The 18271-nt window shown below is 43.7% G+C and overlaps 1 protein-coding gene across 4 annotated transcripts in view; it reads left to right on the forward strand.

Annotated features, from left to right (window-relative positions):
• Positions 1–15761, forward strand: part of ST6GAL1 (ST6 beta-galactoside alpha-2,6-sialyltransferase 1) — a 124323-nt gene extending 108562 nt beyond the window's left edge. For all 4 annotated transcript variants that reach the window (XM_063111569.1, XM_063111490.1, XM_063111652.1 and 1 more), the window contains 3 exons: positions 8812–8910; positions 10088–10262; positions 12735–15761. In XM_063111569.1, the coding sequence (XP_062967639.1) occupies positions 8812–8910; positions 10088–10262; positions 12735–12976 (516 nt within the window). In that variant the 3' untranslated portion in view covers positions 12977–15761. The remainder of the gene's footprint in view (positions 1–8811; positions 8911–10087; positions 10263–12734) is intronic.
• Positions 15762–18271: the final 2510 nt, after the last annotated feature.

The following is an 18271-nucleotide window of genomic DNA, read 5'->3' on the forward strand; positions in this document are numbered from 1 at the left end:
GGCCCTTCCTTGGTTCTTATTTATCCATCTCACTTTTTGCCTAGCTCTCCCATTATAAAATAAGGTCTGTGTGGGCATGTATTTTTGTCTGTTTTGTTCACTGATATATCCAAGTCCCTAGAATAATGCTCATTACATAGTAGGTATGCAATAAATATGAGCGTATTTCAAGTAGTTCATGGAAAAATAGGATTAAAATATAATACAAATTTTTCCGTGAGCTTTTTGAAGTACCCTCATGTTTGTTGAATGAAGTATAATCTAGACAACCTTCACTCAGTAGATTGTCTCTACACTTCCTCTAATTTCTTTTTTTTGTTTTTTAAACTTTTAATTGGAGATACTTCAAAGCTTCCAGAAAAGTTGCAAGAATATGAATAATACAGAGTGCTTATATGCCCTTAAATCCACACTCACTTCTTATTAACATTTTACTCCATTTGTTATATCATCTTCTCTTTCCTAATATTTTTTCATTTGAGAGTAAGTATATACATCCTAGACATTAATCCCTAAGTAGTGTGTATTTCCTAAGACAAGAATATTGTCTTATGAAACCAAAGTATAATTATTAGCTTCATACATTTACATTACATTGATAACTTACTTTAATCTGTCTGCATTCCAGTTTTGTTAATTGACCTAATAATATCTTTTATGGCATCTTTTTCCCTTCCAGTACAAAGTCCAGTTCAGGATCAGGTATTGCAAGTAGTTCTTGTGTCTCTTTTGTTTCCTTTAATCTGCAATATTTCTATAGCCTTTTTTTTGTCTTATTGGACACTGACATTTTTGTAGAATGCAGTTCTCTTTTTTTAAAAGAAAATAGAATTTTCCTTATTTGGGGCTTGTCTGATACTTTCTCAATATTAGATTCAGTTTATGCATTACTAGCCAGAAAACTACATAAATGACACTGTGTCCTAGAGCATCACATCAACAGGCAGACGATGTCAGCTATCCTTTATTGCTGATTTTAATTTTGATCACCTGAAAAACATGTCTGATTTCTCCACTGTATATTGACAATTTTTCTCTTGCAGTCTGTGGTTGAACACTTTAATACCATGTCAATATTCTGCTCTTCATCAGAATTTCCTCCTTTGTTTAGCACTCATTGATTGCTTTTGCCTGAATCAATTTTTATTATGATGGTTGCAAAATGATGCTCTCCCTCATCCACATTATCCAGTTGGCACTCAGAATTCTGCTATCAGCAAGAGACTCCCCTAGCATTCATTTCTCCCTCCCTTCCTTCCTCTGTCCCTCCCACCTCTGAAATGTAGCATGCTATAAAGAGTACTTCAAAAGTTTGTGGAGAAATAGAATTAAAAGATAAGGAGATTTTTTCCCATGAACTTTTAGAAGTACCCTCGTATGTGCTCTTTTACACTCTGCTTTTTAACAGTATCTTCTGGAAATGACTCCATATCAGTTCACAGAGATTCTTTTCTCATTCTTTGTTATAGCTGCAAAGTTCTCCTTTGTGGGTACGTTTCATAGCATATTCTATTAATCCCCTTTGCTTGGGCTTTTTTTTTTTTTTTCCAGGTACTTTCCAACAATTGCTTTCTCTAAATCTTTATGACTGTTTTGGTGACTTCCTGTGATACCAGGTAGAATTATAGGCCCCTCTGATTTGGGGTTTGTGGTGTGTTCCAATCTTGGGTGCCCTTCTCCTTGTTAAGGCACCTCCTGTTCAGTTTGGCTTACAATGATCAGGCCTTTCCTTATGGCCTAGGGCCTCTATATCAATTTTTATATCTACTCAAGACCCCAACTACCCCTTTGTTTATCTTCCAATAGCATTGGCTAGCTTTATAACTAATCTTGCAGTCAGAATTCATAGTGTTCTATTATCACTCAACATTGTTGGATGAAGCTTGCCTATACTGGAAAAAGATCAGACAGACCAAGATCAGACAGTATAGTGGAAAAATACCAGAAAGACCAAGGTTTGCACTCCAGCTCTCTGCCTTCCCAGTTGTATGGCCTTGGGCAAGTTTCCCAACCTTTTAGAGCTTCTTTTTCATCCATTGTTTGGAGCTTAGAGATATCATGAGGAGTAAATGAGAAGACATGTTCAATGAGCTTTATATACAGTATGTATCTATGAAGGTATTATTATCACTTGATAAATACTAGAAGATCAAAGGTTCATTAAAACGCATACACACAATTTTTATTTGTATGTGCAAAGGAAAGACTGCTAGGTCAGGATGCAGGAAACCTATTCCTGCCTTACCACTTCTTAGTTTTGTGGCCCTGAGCAATCCCTTCTCGTCTTCCCAGTTTGCTCATCTATAGAAAGAGAATAATAACATGTGGTCTATTTCATGGGGGCATTTGCAGGGATAAAGTGAGTTAATACATGTAGAAGTACTTCCTAAATTCCAGAGAACTATAGTTGTGTGAAGCACTCTTTGCAGCCACAGTTTAACTACATGTCTTTGTTTAACTTTGAAAACCGCAAGCATTTAGACCCCATCTTTGAATATTTGCCATGGATGTGGATGGTTATGTAAGTTTAACAACATCACTAAGTCTAGACTCTATAGTTAAGATATTTTTATATCTACATCTACGCACACACACACGTGTGTGCGCGCACACACATACACACACATGGAGGGTATATTAGTCAGTTTGGGGAGCCATAAAAGATGGCACAGACTGGATGGCTTAAACAGCAAAATTTATTTTCTCACTGTCTGGAGGCCGGAAGTCTAAAATCAGGGTGTTGTCAAAGTTGGTTTCTAGTGAGGGCTTGCTTCCTGGCTTGTAGATGGCTGCCTTCTTGCTATGTCCTCACGTGGCGTTTCCTCTGTGCATATGGGGAAAGAGAAAGCTCTGGTGTCTCTTCCTGTTCTTTTAAGGACAGCAGCCCTATCAGATTAGGGCCCCACCCCTATACATCTGCAAAGATAGTCACTTTGGGGATTAGGGTTTCAATATACAAATTTGAGAGCATTCAGTCCATAACAGAGGGGAAAAATGATTTGGAAAGAAAAAAGTTCAAAATACTCACCATGGTAATATCTGTAGAATGCAGCTATGGATTGTTATTATTTTTAATTTTATGTGACGGTACTTGAAAAAGTTTGTGGAAAAATAGAATTGAAAGGTAATACAAATCTTTCCATGAAATTTTTGAAGTACCCTTGTGTGTATGTGTGTGTATGTGTGTATTCTATTCTTGTATATTCTAACTTTCTGCATTAAGTAATTTTTTTTATAGCTGGAAATGTTACTTTAAACAGAGTTTCTAAAATATCAGTGCTCATGTCCCTGGTGTAGACTTTTCCTGGAAGATGCTCCCCCAGGGCTCTGTTGCTGTAGCAATGACTTATTCTCCTCATCATGAGCCTCCCCTCTTACCCTGCCAGGATCCCCAAACTTGGGTCACATTCCCTATGCAGGTAAGTACAGGAGCATTTGAGAAGAGCTTTGTTCTTGCAGGCATGACTGGTCTGTAGGCCTTACAGGGTGGCAATGTCCTACATTACAGAGTAGTAAGGCACCTGAGGCCAGGAGATGGAAAGTGGGGTAAGATCACAGAGCGAATTAGACCCAGAGCAGGGCCGGAACCTCTGCTGACAATCCCCTGCACCGTTTTGAAGCAGTTTTTTGTTTGTTTGTTTGTTTTTGTTTTTGAGGAAATCTTTGAACCCAACGTAAAGGGAATTAATGTGGATAAATTCATAGCCATGTCCATTTAAGACTGGGGGAGGAACTGTTTGCTAGACTCTCCCCTTTCCCTCCTCCAGATCGCAGCCCCTGCCACTTTCTTTTTCTCCTCTCTGGATAAAGGTATCCTTACTTCTTCCCAGTTTCATGTTCATGGATTGCTTTTTCATTCATCTCAAGTAGTTCCAGTGAATGACCGTTTTCTCATTTTGTATAGGAGGACTGAACGGGACCCTGATCCTTATGATATACTGGCTTATGTAAATATCTGGTGGGTTTATGAGTGTAGCCCTGCTGGAGCACAAAGAACACTCTGTTAGGAGCCACCTCTGGGGTCTGCCTAAAACTCACCTTGCAGCCTCAGAAAAGTCTCTTTTCTCTCTGAGCCTCAGTTTACCCATCTGGAAAACAACAGGTTTGGATTCAGTCCCTCAAGGATCTTCCAGCTATGACACACTGTAACTCAGCCAAGAAGCAAATTCTCATGACACTTCCGTCCTCCCCATCAAATGCTTTGACATCTCCTCCCCAGAGTTGTGGGTACCCCACCCTACCCTCTTTGTGTGAGGCAGTGTAGCATGTATGTTAGAAGTATGGCCTCTGGAGCCAGACATAAAGTGCAAATGCAGACTTCCCTACTTACTGGCTATGGAACTTGGGCAAGTTACTTAGCTTGTCTATTTCCTTATTTATAAAATGGACATATTAATAGTTACCTCCTAAGGCTGTTGTGAAGATGAACTGAGATAATATATGAAAATATCTAGCACGTAGTAAATATCACTAAATGGCATCTGTTATCATTTATTGTAAAGGAGAAAGCTTTGTGCATCTCTTGAGATTTCTGAGGATGTCGAAACATAGTTAAAGAATAGACTTATTACTTTCAATATGCCAGCTGTTTCTGGGGGATGGCGAGAGGGAGGGCAGGTGCAGAAGTCAGCCTTTGAAGACGTGTAGAACAGTGGAAGGAAGGTACTGTCTCTGGAGACTCCCTGTCACCAGTTCAATCATGTCTATCTCAAAAAGCCCTGTCTACCAGGAAGCCTGCTCTGCTTTTGGGCTATAAGTTACAATGTGCCCAATGGAAAGAGGATGTGGTTAAAGTTAGAAGATATAGTTTCCATTCCTACTTCCTATGGCCTTTCAGCTGTGGGACTCTAGGCCAGTTGTCTTGTCCTTGAACTTCAAAATCCCCACCCACTCCACTCCCACAGCCACATAGTAATTGCTTCTTTTTCCATGTTATTAAAGCAGCAAGTGGCCTGAGGTCCAGAAGTCACTTTTAAGCACCTTTTCTTTCACTTTCAACATTCAGTTAATCTGCAGGTTTACAACTGACAGTTTCAACTCTGTCTCCACTCCCCCATCATTTCTTACTTAGGCTACAATGAGAGCTTCTATCTGGTCTCCTTTTCTCTAAAAACACTAGTCCAGAACTCTAGTCTTTTTAGAGCCTCCTCACTTAAAAGCCTTCACTGATCCCTATAACTTACTGAAGAAACGACTCCTTGCATGGCCCCTGCCTACATTTTTCTGATCCTTTAAGCTCTTTCCTTGTATCTTAGCAATATTGAACAACTTGCAATTTCAAACAGGGCACTTACTGTACTTGTCAGAATTAGGCTTGCAAGTGACAGGAACACTCTACCTATCCCTCCCCATTGGCTTAACAACACAAAAATATGTTTCTTTCTGTTGTAAAGGAAGTTCAGAGATAGGCGTTCTGGAGTTGGTACAGTGTTCCAGTGTCAAATCCCAGGTTTCTCCTACTTGTGGTTTGCCATTCTCAGTGTGTGACTTCCACTTCCTGGTCCAAGATGACTGCTGAAGTTCCAGGCATCACATCCACATTTCAGCCAGCAGGAAAGAACGAGCACCAAAGAAGAGCATAACCCTGCCCCTAAGGACACTTTCTGGAAGTCACATTTGCTTACACACCATTGACCAGAATTAGTCACACAGTCACAGTTAGCTGCAAAAGAGGTTGTGAAATTTTTGTTTCAGAAAGTCTATTTTAGGTAGCCATGTGCCGAGGTCAAAATCAGAGGTGTTTGTTATCCAGGAAGAAAGAGAGAAAGGATACTGGAGAACACTTAGCAGTCTCTTCCCTCCTCTCACACCCAGGGGTTTGCACGTGTCCCCCCTGTCTGGGACATCCTCTCTCCCTCACGCTCTCCCGGCTTGGCGTGTTCTTGTTTGTCCCTTCACACTCACTCACGCCATGGCCATCCTCACACTGCTTATATTGTCACACTGTCACAATGTGTCTAGTCGCTGTTTACGTATCCACCTTTCCCACTAGCCTGTGACTGCCTGGAGGGCAGGGACTGCGTCTTACCTCTGGCTCCTCAGTACCCGGCACAGCTGTGTAATCCCTGGCTAGTGTGGGCCCACCAGCAATGTCTCTAATCTCAAGGATGCACTGAGGAAATGAGAGTATATCTTGAGGCTTCCATGGCTTCCTACATCTGAGGGGAAGGTATGGGGATGGGATAGCTCAGTGATCTTAGAGGCTCGTGACAAACGGCTGTCCTTTGTTTGCACACAGATGATCTCCCTTGCTACAGTCGTTTTCAAATACTGCAGTGACATTGATTAGGTCTCACCTTGGGTGATGGTGATCGAGGTGGGAGGAATTACTACTGTGAATCTTGCTTTCATTTTCAGTCAATTCAGTTTTCACCTGGGCAACGTCATCTCCCACTGGCTTTTTTTTTTTTAAGATGAAGGTCTGAAAGCTGTTCTCATATATCAGTTTTGGCTCCCTTCATTGCTAAGCCTTGGGGGCTACTTTTCTGTCTTTCTTATTCACTCTTGTTCCCCATTTGGTCCTCACAACAGCTCCTGTTTGAGAGAGTAGAGCAAGTCTGTTATTCCCATTTCATATGAAAGTGAAGGCCTAGTGAGATTACCCAACTTGCTCATGGTCACAGGATAAGTTAGTGACAAAGCCAAGAGTTGAGCTTGGCCCTTCCTTTCTCCAAGGCCAGTGTCTTTTTGCCTTCTGCTATTGTAAGATCCGTGCACCATGCACAAATCCCACAGACTGGGACGGCTCACTTCACAAAGACCATGAGACTGAGACTGATGCAATTAAGCAAGAGGGACTTTATTCCAGCATGCTGGGGTCACTTTGTCTCCTGGACAGAAGCGACCCCGAATTTACAATACAAGCACCTTTTATACAGTTTTTCTGAACAGATCTTTGTGACAGGATGAGTTGTTGGTTATCTGTGGCGCCTTTAGATTTATGGGTAGACTTTAGCAGGCTGTTACCCTGATAGATTTGTGGTGCCTTTAGATTTACAGGTGGACTTTAGCAGTCTGGTACCCCGATAAGGAACAGCACATTTCTCAATCGTTTATCTTCCCCAGGGTCTGGCTAGGTGGGCTTTTAGATAAGGAACTAGTCAGTTCCTGGAACCAGGTGGGGGCCATTCCCTTCCTTGGAATGTTTAGTGTGCTCGGGCCTGACCTTTGTATGGCCCCTTAGAAGCTGCTTTGCTTAATTAAGCATTTGTTACAAGACTGCGTACATTAAGGTTATATATTTTTTTCAATTTTCTACATCCCCTACACTACCATACTTTTCTTATTTTGATAAACAATTTAATTGACATTTCCATGCATAATTTTTTGCCCTAAATTTGGATTCTTTCTTAGGATAGATCCCCAAATATAGAATTATTGAGTCAGAGTATAAGTATGCTTTTTTTTTCTTTTAAAAGCCTTTAACACAGTTAGCAAAATTGTTCCAGCAGGGTTGTCCACAGGAGTTTTAGTCACACTCACATTGAAGCATTTAAGTCAGGTGGGTTTAACTACCTGAGTGCAGCCAGCCCAGCAGCCAGTGTGTTTGGGGAGAGGAGCTGGGGCTTGTTCCCCCAGCAGGTCACATGTGAGCATCTCACCAGCCTGATGAGATTATTGTGTTTAAAGATGTATATTTTTTCATACACTGTGGCCGCTCTCTCCAAACCAAATACTTCCTCTGATGCCCAACCACAGACAAAGGGATCTGTTCAAGTGGTGCAGAAACTATTGGACTTCATGAGAGGTAGTGTGTTGGTCTTCATCATGATGTATACATATTGTGTGCTGAACTGTATACGATTGAAGGCATTTCCAGAGATCATTTTAATTACACGAAATTCTGACTTAAAACGTTACTCCCCTGACTCTTGCACAAGGTGTGACTCCAAGGGACCAGGATACTGTACCATTTTCACTGTACCTTTGCCCCAATAATCTCAGAGTCTGAGTGGAACCCTTTCTGCTCTGTGGTTGATGGATTGTGGTAAATGTCCTTTCAGGTCAACACAGTTCAGGCTGGCATCTTTACTTTCTTTGTTACACCTTCCTCTGTGTAACCGAGATGGAAAAAAGAGAAAGAAAGAATTCACTCAAAGTACCATCAATGAGGCCTGGAGGGACTGCCGCCCATCAGGGGAGCAGCAGCCCTGATTCAAAATTAGCCTTTCTTTTTATTGACAAGACAAGGAAGTTTCACAAGAAAAATCAGTTGATTCAGTCATCAAAGAAGGACATAAAAACAGGCAGTGTAAAACTAGTAACAGCAGTAAATTAACAATATGACATTCCAGAATGTAATTTGTAAAAAGTTAGGTCAATTCACCAACAAACAGCTTGTCTTTAGCAACATTTTCTTTTTTACATACTTCCTACAGCAATTCTTTAGCATATTTAAACAGCATTCAAGCAGTTTCCTTAACATATCTAAAGAACAATCAGTAGGTTAAAGTCCGTAGTCATTCAAGCTGAAATCAAACCAGCAACCTAAAACAAAGTATACAATCTCATTCCTAAACAGTGATTAGAATTGATTAGATGGCTTTTGCCAACCTTATCGGTGGACGTTTGTCTCCTACTCAAGAGCCTTTTGGCTCATTCATGCATTACCTAAAAATCCTATTCTAAGATCAAAGGAAAATCAAGATTTCTAACCCATTACATTTCTTCTCACTGAAGTGCTGCTCCAAAACTTAGAAGCCCCACGGGGGGCTCTACTTCCTCAGGTGGTACCTTGTAATGTCATTTATTGCCACGAGTCAAATGTTTATGTAAATGTTCATTTGGCAGCTTGTCTCTTTCTTCCTGCAGTTGGTCACCACAGATGAGCATTTCCTCAAAGACAGTTTGTACAATGAAGGAATCCTAATTGTGTGGGACCCATCTATATATCATTCGGATATCCCAAAGGTAAGTGGCTGTCCATGGGAAATAAGGATCAAGCCTCCTGTTTGCCTACAGATTTTCCTGAGTTCCTAGATTTTTAAAGTCATGGCTGAGCTGAGCCATCCCTAAGGGCTGGCTATTTGAGTTTTAGGGCACCCACTTCATCTGGACTAGCAGAATCAGAAATATTCCTGTCCTCTACCAGCTGCACTGCCATGTATTTGTCTCCAATTATGGGACGTATTGGAAGTAACAGTGGCTGGATTTCTTACCATTTGGGGTGGATTGTGTTCACGAATGCAGTTATTCCTGATGAGCATCAGCAAGAATAGACAGTGGTTACCGTTTCTCCTTTAAATAATATTACCACACTTTTGTCCCACACTTCCAGTTTCCAGAATTCTTCTCATTTCACTGACAACAACGTGAAGAAGTACAGAGAAACCCAGTTGTTCCCATTTTACAGATGGGGAAACTGGAATGTGGAGAGTGGAAGTCGCCTGTCCCAAGACTTGACTCACTAAGCAGAGGGTGCAGATCTGCAACATCAGCTCTTGCAGGGAAGGAGACATGAGTCTCAGGCCTGCTGGGTTCTCAACTTCTCACAGTTTGTTATGCATGTCAGTTGGCCTCTCCCTGATGTGGGCTGCAGTGGCCTCAGGAGAATGGCTTTAAGGAGGAAAGGCAGAGAGCACTCTTCCTGGGACACTTAATTCTTAGGTTGGGTCCACTAGGACCCACCTGCTGACAGGTTCTGGTGATCCCCGGCACTCTCGCTATCTCAGTTCCTAGCATTTTGCACTGATCTTGCTTAGAACTCACATTTGCCTGGGGCAGGAGAAGCACTGAACATACGAATGTGGCAATCTGTGCCCCAGTTTTCTCCTCTTTAAAAATGAGCAATGGGGTTAGATGGTGCCACGGGTCCCTTTCAGCTCTGATACCGTTCTCAGGCTCTGTGATCATGAAGTGTGAAGCTGTTCCAGAGTCACCAAGCTCAACATTCCCCATGAGCACATGCTACGTGCTGGGCCCACTCTGCTCTCCTGTGTGAGCTGTGATGTGGAGGAGAAATCTGGAGTCTGTTCCGAGGACCCTACCTTGGTCCTTTCCCCTCCCCAAGTCCTCTGACGAGGATGGCTGCCTGGGGGGATCACTGGCACATTTCTCTCCTTGAGAAGACCATATCCTTCTTTTTCAGTGGTACAAGACTCCCGACTACAGTTTCTTTAACAACTACAAGAGCTATCGTCAGCTGCATCCCGATCAGCCCTTTTATATCCTCAAGCCCCAGATGCCTTGGGAGCTGTGGGACATCCTTCAAGAAATCTCCCCGGAAGAAATTCAGCCAAACCCACCCTCCTCCGGGATGCTCGGTGAGTCCATGTCTGGGCAAAGACCTTGTGTGCTTGTTTCTAGGAGGTTCGCTTTCTCCTGGGGTCTCATTCATTCAGTCATTCACCCAGTCGTTTGTTTACCAAACAATTGTTAGGATTTTGCTTTGCTTGTACACTGTGCCAAGTTCTGTCTCAGATACAGAGATAAAATATAATTAAATATTATATATTTAAATATATCTAAATATTAAATATATATATTAAATATTAAATAAAATATAATTCTCTTTTAGGGTGTCTAGTGGGGGAGTTCAATCAGTTGTTTGAGATAACATTCAATTTGTGCCAGGAGGGAGAGACCATGCCAGTGTCACAGGAGAGAGGACCCCTGCTAGCTGGACAGTCAGAGATAGCTCCTTGGAGGAAGTAGCCACTGGACTAGGCCTTGGAGAGGGGAGGAGTTGACAGGTGGAGCTAGAGTAAAGGGAAGCCCACAGACGAGAGGGAGAGACAGGAAAACAGAGGAGGCAAGCAAGGCACTTGTCTTGGGTGTACTATTGAAGGGGGTACCCCAAAACTCAGTTATCAAGATAAATAATATTTTAATACAATACCTTTAAAATTCACAATTAATGCAAAAATTGTGATCAACAAAATATCAAATATTTCAATAAAGTCAGGATCAGGGGCAGTGCTCTGCACAGTCATATTGGAGCTTGAGGCAAGGAGAAATGAGTAATACCTCTCCTGTCTCGTTTGTTCACCCTGGAGAATGCCCTGGTCACAGCCCTGAGAGAGGAATGGGTGGTGGAGTGTGGCTGGGTGTGGGGGCATATATGGAGCTGTGAGAGCTGATCTTGGATGGGCTGGGGTTAGAGGGTTCTGAAGGCTGGCCAAAGACACTCTTCTTGGACTTTTCCCACACCCCATGGTCCACTGTTCTTCCTTCCTGTTCTCTTTGAGTTGGGCTGGACCACTGGGCAATTTCCATGAGGCTCCAGCTCTGCATGTCGTAGGGATGGAAGCTCCTTCCTCTGCGCCCTCACAGTGGACGGCTTTCCTGCCGGCAGGCCCCAGCCCTCACTACCATGTAACTTGTCTGCCTACACCCTCTGCTAGAGTGCAAACTCCTTCAGGGTGGGGACTGTGCCTGGCTTATCTTTGTGGGTCTGGCATGGGATAGCCTTTCAGTAAATGTTCTCTGAGTAAATGAATGAATAAGTGTTTAATATCAAAGGCACCCCTTGTAGAAAGAGATTGGGGTTCTTACGGTGTCCCGTCTTCCTCGTACCTTTTTCTTTAACTTTTGGATGGGTGCATTCGGGGCTCTTCCTGGAGGCCTGTTGAGCAGGAGTAGTTGGCCTATTGCCCTGCCTTTGCTCATTCTGGTTATCTCCACCACCATCCTCTCCTCTGCCCAAGCCTCACAGCCATCACCCCGCACGCCCCACACTAGTGCTTCTGGGAGGCTTACTCGAGCCTCCTCCTGTGGAAAGTGCTCCCTCCTGCAATTCCTGGAAACACTTCTGCTATGCCTACTTCAGTCAGTCAGATGCAGAGCCATCTTTTCTCCCCCACTGACCCAGAGGGCAGAGATGGGGCTTTTCCCATATCTGATTCTTCTGGAGCAGAGTTGCTGCTAGCAGTTCACAGTTTTGTTCTTAGTGGGAGCTGCTCCATCACAAGGATGCCCTATGTATGGAGAGTTGATAAAAGAAGCCTTGCAACCATATTATTTAATCCTAACAATAACCTATGCAGTAGAGGGTTGGGTAGATTTCTTCTTGGGGCAGATGAAGTACCTGAGGCCCAGAGAGAGGACATGTCCTGCACGAGACAACTCAGCCAGTTGGGGACAAGTGTGGGTGGTACATGAGTCTCCAGCCTCTTGGTTGGGCTTGCATGTCAGCGGAGAGCACCAACCTGGGCCGCACCTCCTCGACTCCAGTCTCCCTGCCTGAATGAGCACAATCCATCAATACAGACCATGGGGTGCTCCTGTTCCAACTGTCCCTCCTCCCAGCAAAAGAAAGAAAAGTCTTCCCTCTCCCCTGCTGTTTCATGCAAGTACTCTAAGAAACAACCTTCTCCCAAATCGCACTGTCCAAGAGGATCCTCCAGGAGGTAAATGTTAGAGAGGGCTAACTCCACGTGATGGTATTGTCTCTTCCATCAGCTCAGTCGTCTTGTCCTCTTTTGTTCACATGGCTTATTCCATTGATAAGATCATTGATGAGTTGATGGAGACCTTTAATCATACTAGCATTTACAGAGGGCCTATCATGCACCAGGCCCTGGTCTTGGTGCTAGGGATACAAAGGTACCTAAGGCTCATCCATGCCTTTATCTTAAGGAACGGTCTGAACTCAGACTGGGAATCACAGGAATAAGTAGAAACTCCAGGTGGACATCTCTCCTGATTTGAGGTCATGCACTGCTGGGCCCACTGGGCAGAGCTCTGGGGCATGGTACTGGGTTGTGGGCACGACTCACCTGTGCTCCCCTCTGCAGGCATCATTATAATGCTGACGCTGTGTGACCAGGTGGATATTTACGAGTTCCTCCCATCCAAGCGCAAGACCGATGTGTGCTATTACTACCAGAGGTTCTTCGACATCGCCTGCACAATGGGCGCCTACCACCCGCTCCTCTTTGAGAAAAATTTGGTGAAGCATCTCAACAAGGGCACAGACGAGGATATTTACCTGCTTGGAAAAGCCACAATGCCTGGCTTCCGGAGCATTTCCTGCTGAGTGAGGGCTCCCCAGCCAGGCCCCCTCACTCTTCCCCATCAGGCATTTTATGGCTGGTCTCTTGGCCACCCTGGCCTAGGAAGACCATTTTCCTGAACAATCCCAGCCTGCATCTTGCATTCTAAGGGCTTCTGTTGGTAAGAGGTCAGGGATTATAGGAGCCTGAGAGCAAGGAGTCAGGTCCTCTCTTGCCTATAGCCACAAAGAATGTGTGAGCCCAAAGGCTTCCACCACACACAGACACAAACCCTGGCCTTCTTCCCAGACAGCATCCTCCCCTCCTTCCATACTAGTAGATGCAAGATCTACCTTTCCCACCAGAGCTGCCAAAGCTGGGCTTTGTTTTCCCCAACTCAGTGATGTCATTCTCACAAACCAGCACTCTATATTGCTTGAAACAGATACTGATATTGATTTCATGTTTTAAAGAAACTTTCCCAAATTATGGTTGTGCCCAGTGCAGAGTGGCTCTGGGGGCAGATAAGTGCTATGGGGGGTTGGAAACATGCTTGGTTCCTCCAGAATGAAGTTTTTCCTAAGGTCCATGTCCCTGAGACCTGTTCCTCTTGCTCTGGCTAGTTGGGCTGGTCTTTAACCTGAGTACTTAATGAGCAAAGAGTCTTGATTAGTCCACCTTCCCTCTCCATGAGGAGATGAAAGGCATAGTAAGATAGTCTCTGTCCTCAAGTTGCTCAGTTTGGTGGGAGAAACAGACATCTGAACAGGCAGTTAGGATTCAGTGTGCTCAGTGCACTAGGGCTTGTAGAGAGATGGGCTTGCTGTCTGTGCACTCAGGAGGGGCTGCACACTTGCTGTGTCTGTGGGTCACAGAAGGCTTCGTAGAGCTGGGGCATTGGAGTGGGTCTCAGAGGAAGAGGAGAAACATGTCAAGCAGATTTTGTCTGAGTGACTTCAGTTGTGTTTTCCTTTCTGCTTTTATTACCCATATTTATTCTCTAAGACCTGCTTGAGCTTAGAGCTCAAGATATTTTTAGAGGATGCCCCCTACCCATATCGGAGGCAGCAAGTACAGCCCCACAGCAGACACCAGGCGAGCCACATCCCCAAACCTGATTTCTCCTGGCTCGGCCTGGCCTGTCTCCATCCTACCAGCTAGGTTTATACACTGTACTCCAACTCTTCTTTTTTAATGCCTACCCCAAAATCTCCTCCTGACTGCCACCCCCCACCTCCAAACATAGTCTTCCCCTCCCAAATTACTTGTAAGCATTTTCTGCTTTAAAAATGTCCTGACCTCAATTTCTCTGACCATGTGGGCCTTCTGCAGATGGTCTCTCAGGGAGGGGGGTGTGGTTCCCTAGCACTTACGTTGCTCTCAGAGGTCAGAACCTTGGAGATCACAACTGATTCTCACCCACCTTCTTCACCTCTCCTGCAAAGGTGCAACATCAGAGTTGCTGGGCAGAAGCTGGCCCATTGAGGTTTGCAAACATGCTCGCCAGATGGTTTTGCTAAGTCCCCTCCCTCTGGTGGGAAACCACACTGGACCTGTCTGACCCCTGTGTGGAGAGGTTAAATGACTTGCCCAAGGTCACAAAGTCATGCTGTAGGGCCAGAGCTCCCAGACCCAGGCCTCTGGACTCCTAACCATGGCCCCACAAACTCAAGTGGCCCTGGTGTTTGAGCTCCAGACCAACCATCTTGGAGATAGGATATTCATTTACTGCCTTGGCTTATGTATGCAGTAGAAAGAGCCCTGGAGTGAGAAGCCCTGGGTTTTCAATTTGATGCTTGCCTATCTATTCATTAACTGTGCCACTTTGGGCAAATTCTGTTCTCTGAGCCTGTGTTTTCGTGTCTGTAAAATGGAGGTGATGATCCTACCTCACAGGGCTGTTGTGAGGATTACAAGAAAGCACCTGTATTGGCCCTACATTTGGCACATAGTAGGTGCCGAGTATATGTTAGTCTTCCTTCCTTTATTAAGAAACTGCTCTGTGCTCACACCTGGGCTGGACCCTGCTGCGAGGGAGGACAGGGCAGGAAAGGGGGAGGAGGGAGGTCCTTTCCTCAGGGAATTAACTATCCTATTGGGAGACAACAACTCTCCTGTTCGGAACACCCAGGAAACCATCTGAGGCAGTGGGTGACACAGAACGTGACCCCTTGTCACTGCCTGCAGCTCAGGTCTCATTCTGCTTGGGGGTGGTGGAGCATTCGGGCTGCTTGACTGCTGCGTGGTAGGAGCCCTTTACCCCTCTCTGGGTCCATGGACTCTTGGCTTGCTTTATGTTCTGGTTTGACCCACATTGTGGTTTTTGAATCACGACCACTGAGTGCCGAGGAAGGTGGCATTCTGTCAGTAGGAGATATACGTTGGTGTGGAGACTGTGACTACACTGGGTAGAATCTAAGTTTTAATTGTTATGTGTAATATAAGGGATCAAATTAATTTAAGGATGATTTTGAAGTCTACAGAACTTTTAGTTCTGTGCTCTCTATATGTGGAAACTAGTAAAATGCAAATAAGATATGGGTATTATTGTTGGTCTGGTGAGGTGTTTAATATTTGTGATAGATAATTTAAAATTTGTGACTGAATGCTGCCGGAAAGCCTCTGTCTGTGAGGGGTTCTCTCTTCTTCAGTAGTCGTCTATTTGTCCTAAATCATGAGGTTCTCTCTTATCCTTCCACCAATCAGATAAGCTACTGCTATTAGTCTGGAATTGAGACGTCGGTCTGAGAAACTTCTGAAACATGCCTAAGCTAATTCTGAATTACCCAAAGATGATGTAAAATTTTTAAATAAATGTGTTTTTAAAAAGCTGCTTCCTCTCTTTTTACTTGCTGAGGGAATAATGGCTGATTGTCAACTCTTGAGTCTGAAGAGGACACAACTGCGGTCTTAAAACCCAGTCCTCCCCACTAGCTCCTCTGGACTTAGCCTTCCTCTTCAGTACTCCAGGGAAAAGCATGCTTACTGATTTAGAAGGACAGAATCTTTGGAATATTGACTGGTTTGTTGATTTTTCTTCCTCTTGCTCTTGCCTGGATTCAAGTCACTAAGCTGTTGTTCATCCAGCAGATCAGGGAAGTGACACCATAGGGCAAAATGGGAAGGATATAGGAACCAGCTCTGCTTTCTGTTGAAGTTCTCTGTGAAGCTAAAACTCCTATTAAAAAAAAAAAAATAGGGCAGAAAGCAGAATGAAAGGGAAGTTCCTTGCCTTAGTTTCTAAAATGCTAAAATGCTTAAAGGAATGACGTCCGAAGGGAATAGCCAAAATGTTTAGATAAAAATCATGAGGAGGAGCAGGAGTTAAGGGAAATAGAATAACTTCTTCCCCCCATGAACTGCTCATTCCCTGGTTGTGGGTTGAATGTGTCCCCCCAAAATTCATATGTTGAAGATCATTAGAATGTGATCTTATTTGAAAACAGGGTAATTGCAGGTGTACTAGGTTAAGATGTAATTAGTTAAGATGAGGTCATACTGCAGTAGGCTGAGCCCCTAATCCAATATGACTGGTGTCCTTACAAAAGGGAAATTTGGAGACAGACACACACACAGGGAGAGAACACCATGTGAAGATGAAGGCTGAGATAAGGTTGATAATTCTACAAGTCAAGGAATGCTATTACTAGCACACCACAGAAGCCAGGAAAGAGGCATGGGACAGATTCTTGTTCACAGCCCTCAAAGGAACCAACCTTACCGACACCTTCCAGAACTGTGAGAGAATAATTTTCTGTTGTTTAAACCACATAGTTTGAGATCCTTTGCAGTTTGCAGCCCTAGCAAACTAATCTAATGGCCTCCCCAACCACCCCCGCCCCCACCCCCACCCCTTGGTAACGCCTCATCTACAACAGAGTCCCCTGGGAGGAAAGAAGAGTGCAGGGCACATGCTATCGAAGGCCTGGAGCCCTGCTTCCCAGCCAAAGCTCTCGGGAAACTGCAAGTCCTTGGATGCTCAGGCCTCATGGGGCCTCTTCATTGGAGCTTAGGCTTCCCCTTTCTGATGAGAAAATGAACAAGGGACAGTTGAGTAGTGCTGAGTGGCCGAGAACACCAAAGACTGTATCCCTGACTCCTGCCACCAATGCCTTAGCACTGTAAGCTCCCTGGGATTCAGATGTAATGTCTCCACATTGAGATTGAATTTCTATCTGGATCCTAGTAGAATGGCAGCTCAAAGTAGAATTTACAGAAAAGTAGATTTCAGTTAGTTTGGAAACTCAGATTTATGCTTGCCAAGTTTACAGTGGTCTTAAATCTCTGTAAGGTCCTATGACCTGTGAGCTGGGTGGGTTGGGCCCCTCCGTCCAGGTCAATGTTGTGCCTCCACAGGTGCCCCGGGCTGCTCTCCCTTGGCTTCTACTTTGGTGTCAGCTTCTTTTTTCTAGGTGTGTGTGTTGGGACTGGGGAAGGGAAAAACGGGGCCCTGGCTGCTCAGCCACTTGGGAAATCATAAAGACATAAACAGAGGAAAAAAGCCATTTCCCACATTCTATCATCCAAAGATAATTCCTACCAGCAACGTCCAATTCTATTTTAAAAGACAACATATTTTTTTACACAAATAAGATCACATTCACTTTTAAAAATTTTAACAATACATCATAAGAATGATTCCAGATGAATCATTAAGAACTTCTTTGTAAATGTGTTTTGTAATGGTTGAATGATTTTTTACCATAAAAATGTATTATAATATATGCACAATTTTCCCTAAAGTTGGGCATATAGTTTATTTGTATTTGTTTTGCCCCAAATAACAGTATATATAAGCATGTGTCCTCATCTCTGGTTGCATTCTGAGGTGGGAGGTTTGTGCAAGGGGGTAGGATGGGTGATCTTCTTTCCTCAGGAATTGTGGCTGGGAGACTCAGAATCATATCAGGGGAACTTCTGAAACAGTCTTAGAGAATCAGAAAAGACAGATCAGGGAATAAACCGAAGGCAGCATTACAATATTGCTGAAAACTTTGTGACTTTTCCTGGTTGATTATTTTGTTATTCTTCTTTCTGTTTCTCCATAGAAATTAGGAGGAAAACCTAAAAAATGAAGAGTCTGTATTAGTTATATGCCAGAGGTCTTCAAAAAGTTTATGGAAAGATTCATATTATCTTTTAATTCCATTTTTCCATGAACTTTTTGAGGTACTCTCATATTGCTATCTAATGAATAACCTCAAAACAGCAGTTTAAAACATTATATTAGACTTCTAGGGTTGCTGCTATGGATTGAATGTCCCCTCAAACTCACTGAAGCTTGAATTGTGTCCCCTAAGTTTTAGGTATTAGAAACTTGGCCCCCAATGTGACTGTTG

Source organism: Cynocephalus volans, chromosome 1 (assembly GCF_027409185.1).
Source record: "Cynocephalus volans isolate mCynVol1 chromosome 1, mCynVol1.pri, whole genome shotgun sequence".
Taxonomy (NCBI): domain Eukaryota; kingdom Metazoa; phylum Chordata; class Mammalia; order Dermoptera; family Cynocephalidae; genus Cynocephalus; species Cynocephalus volans.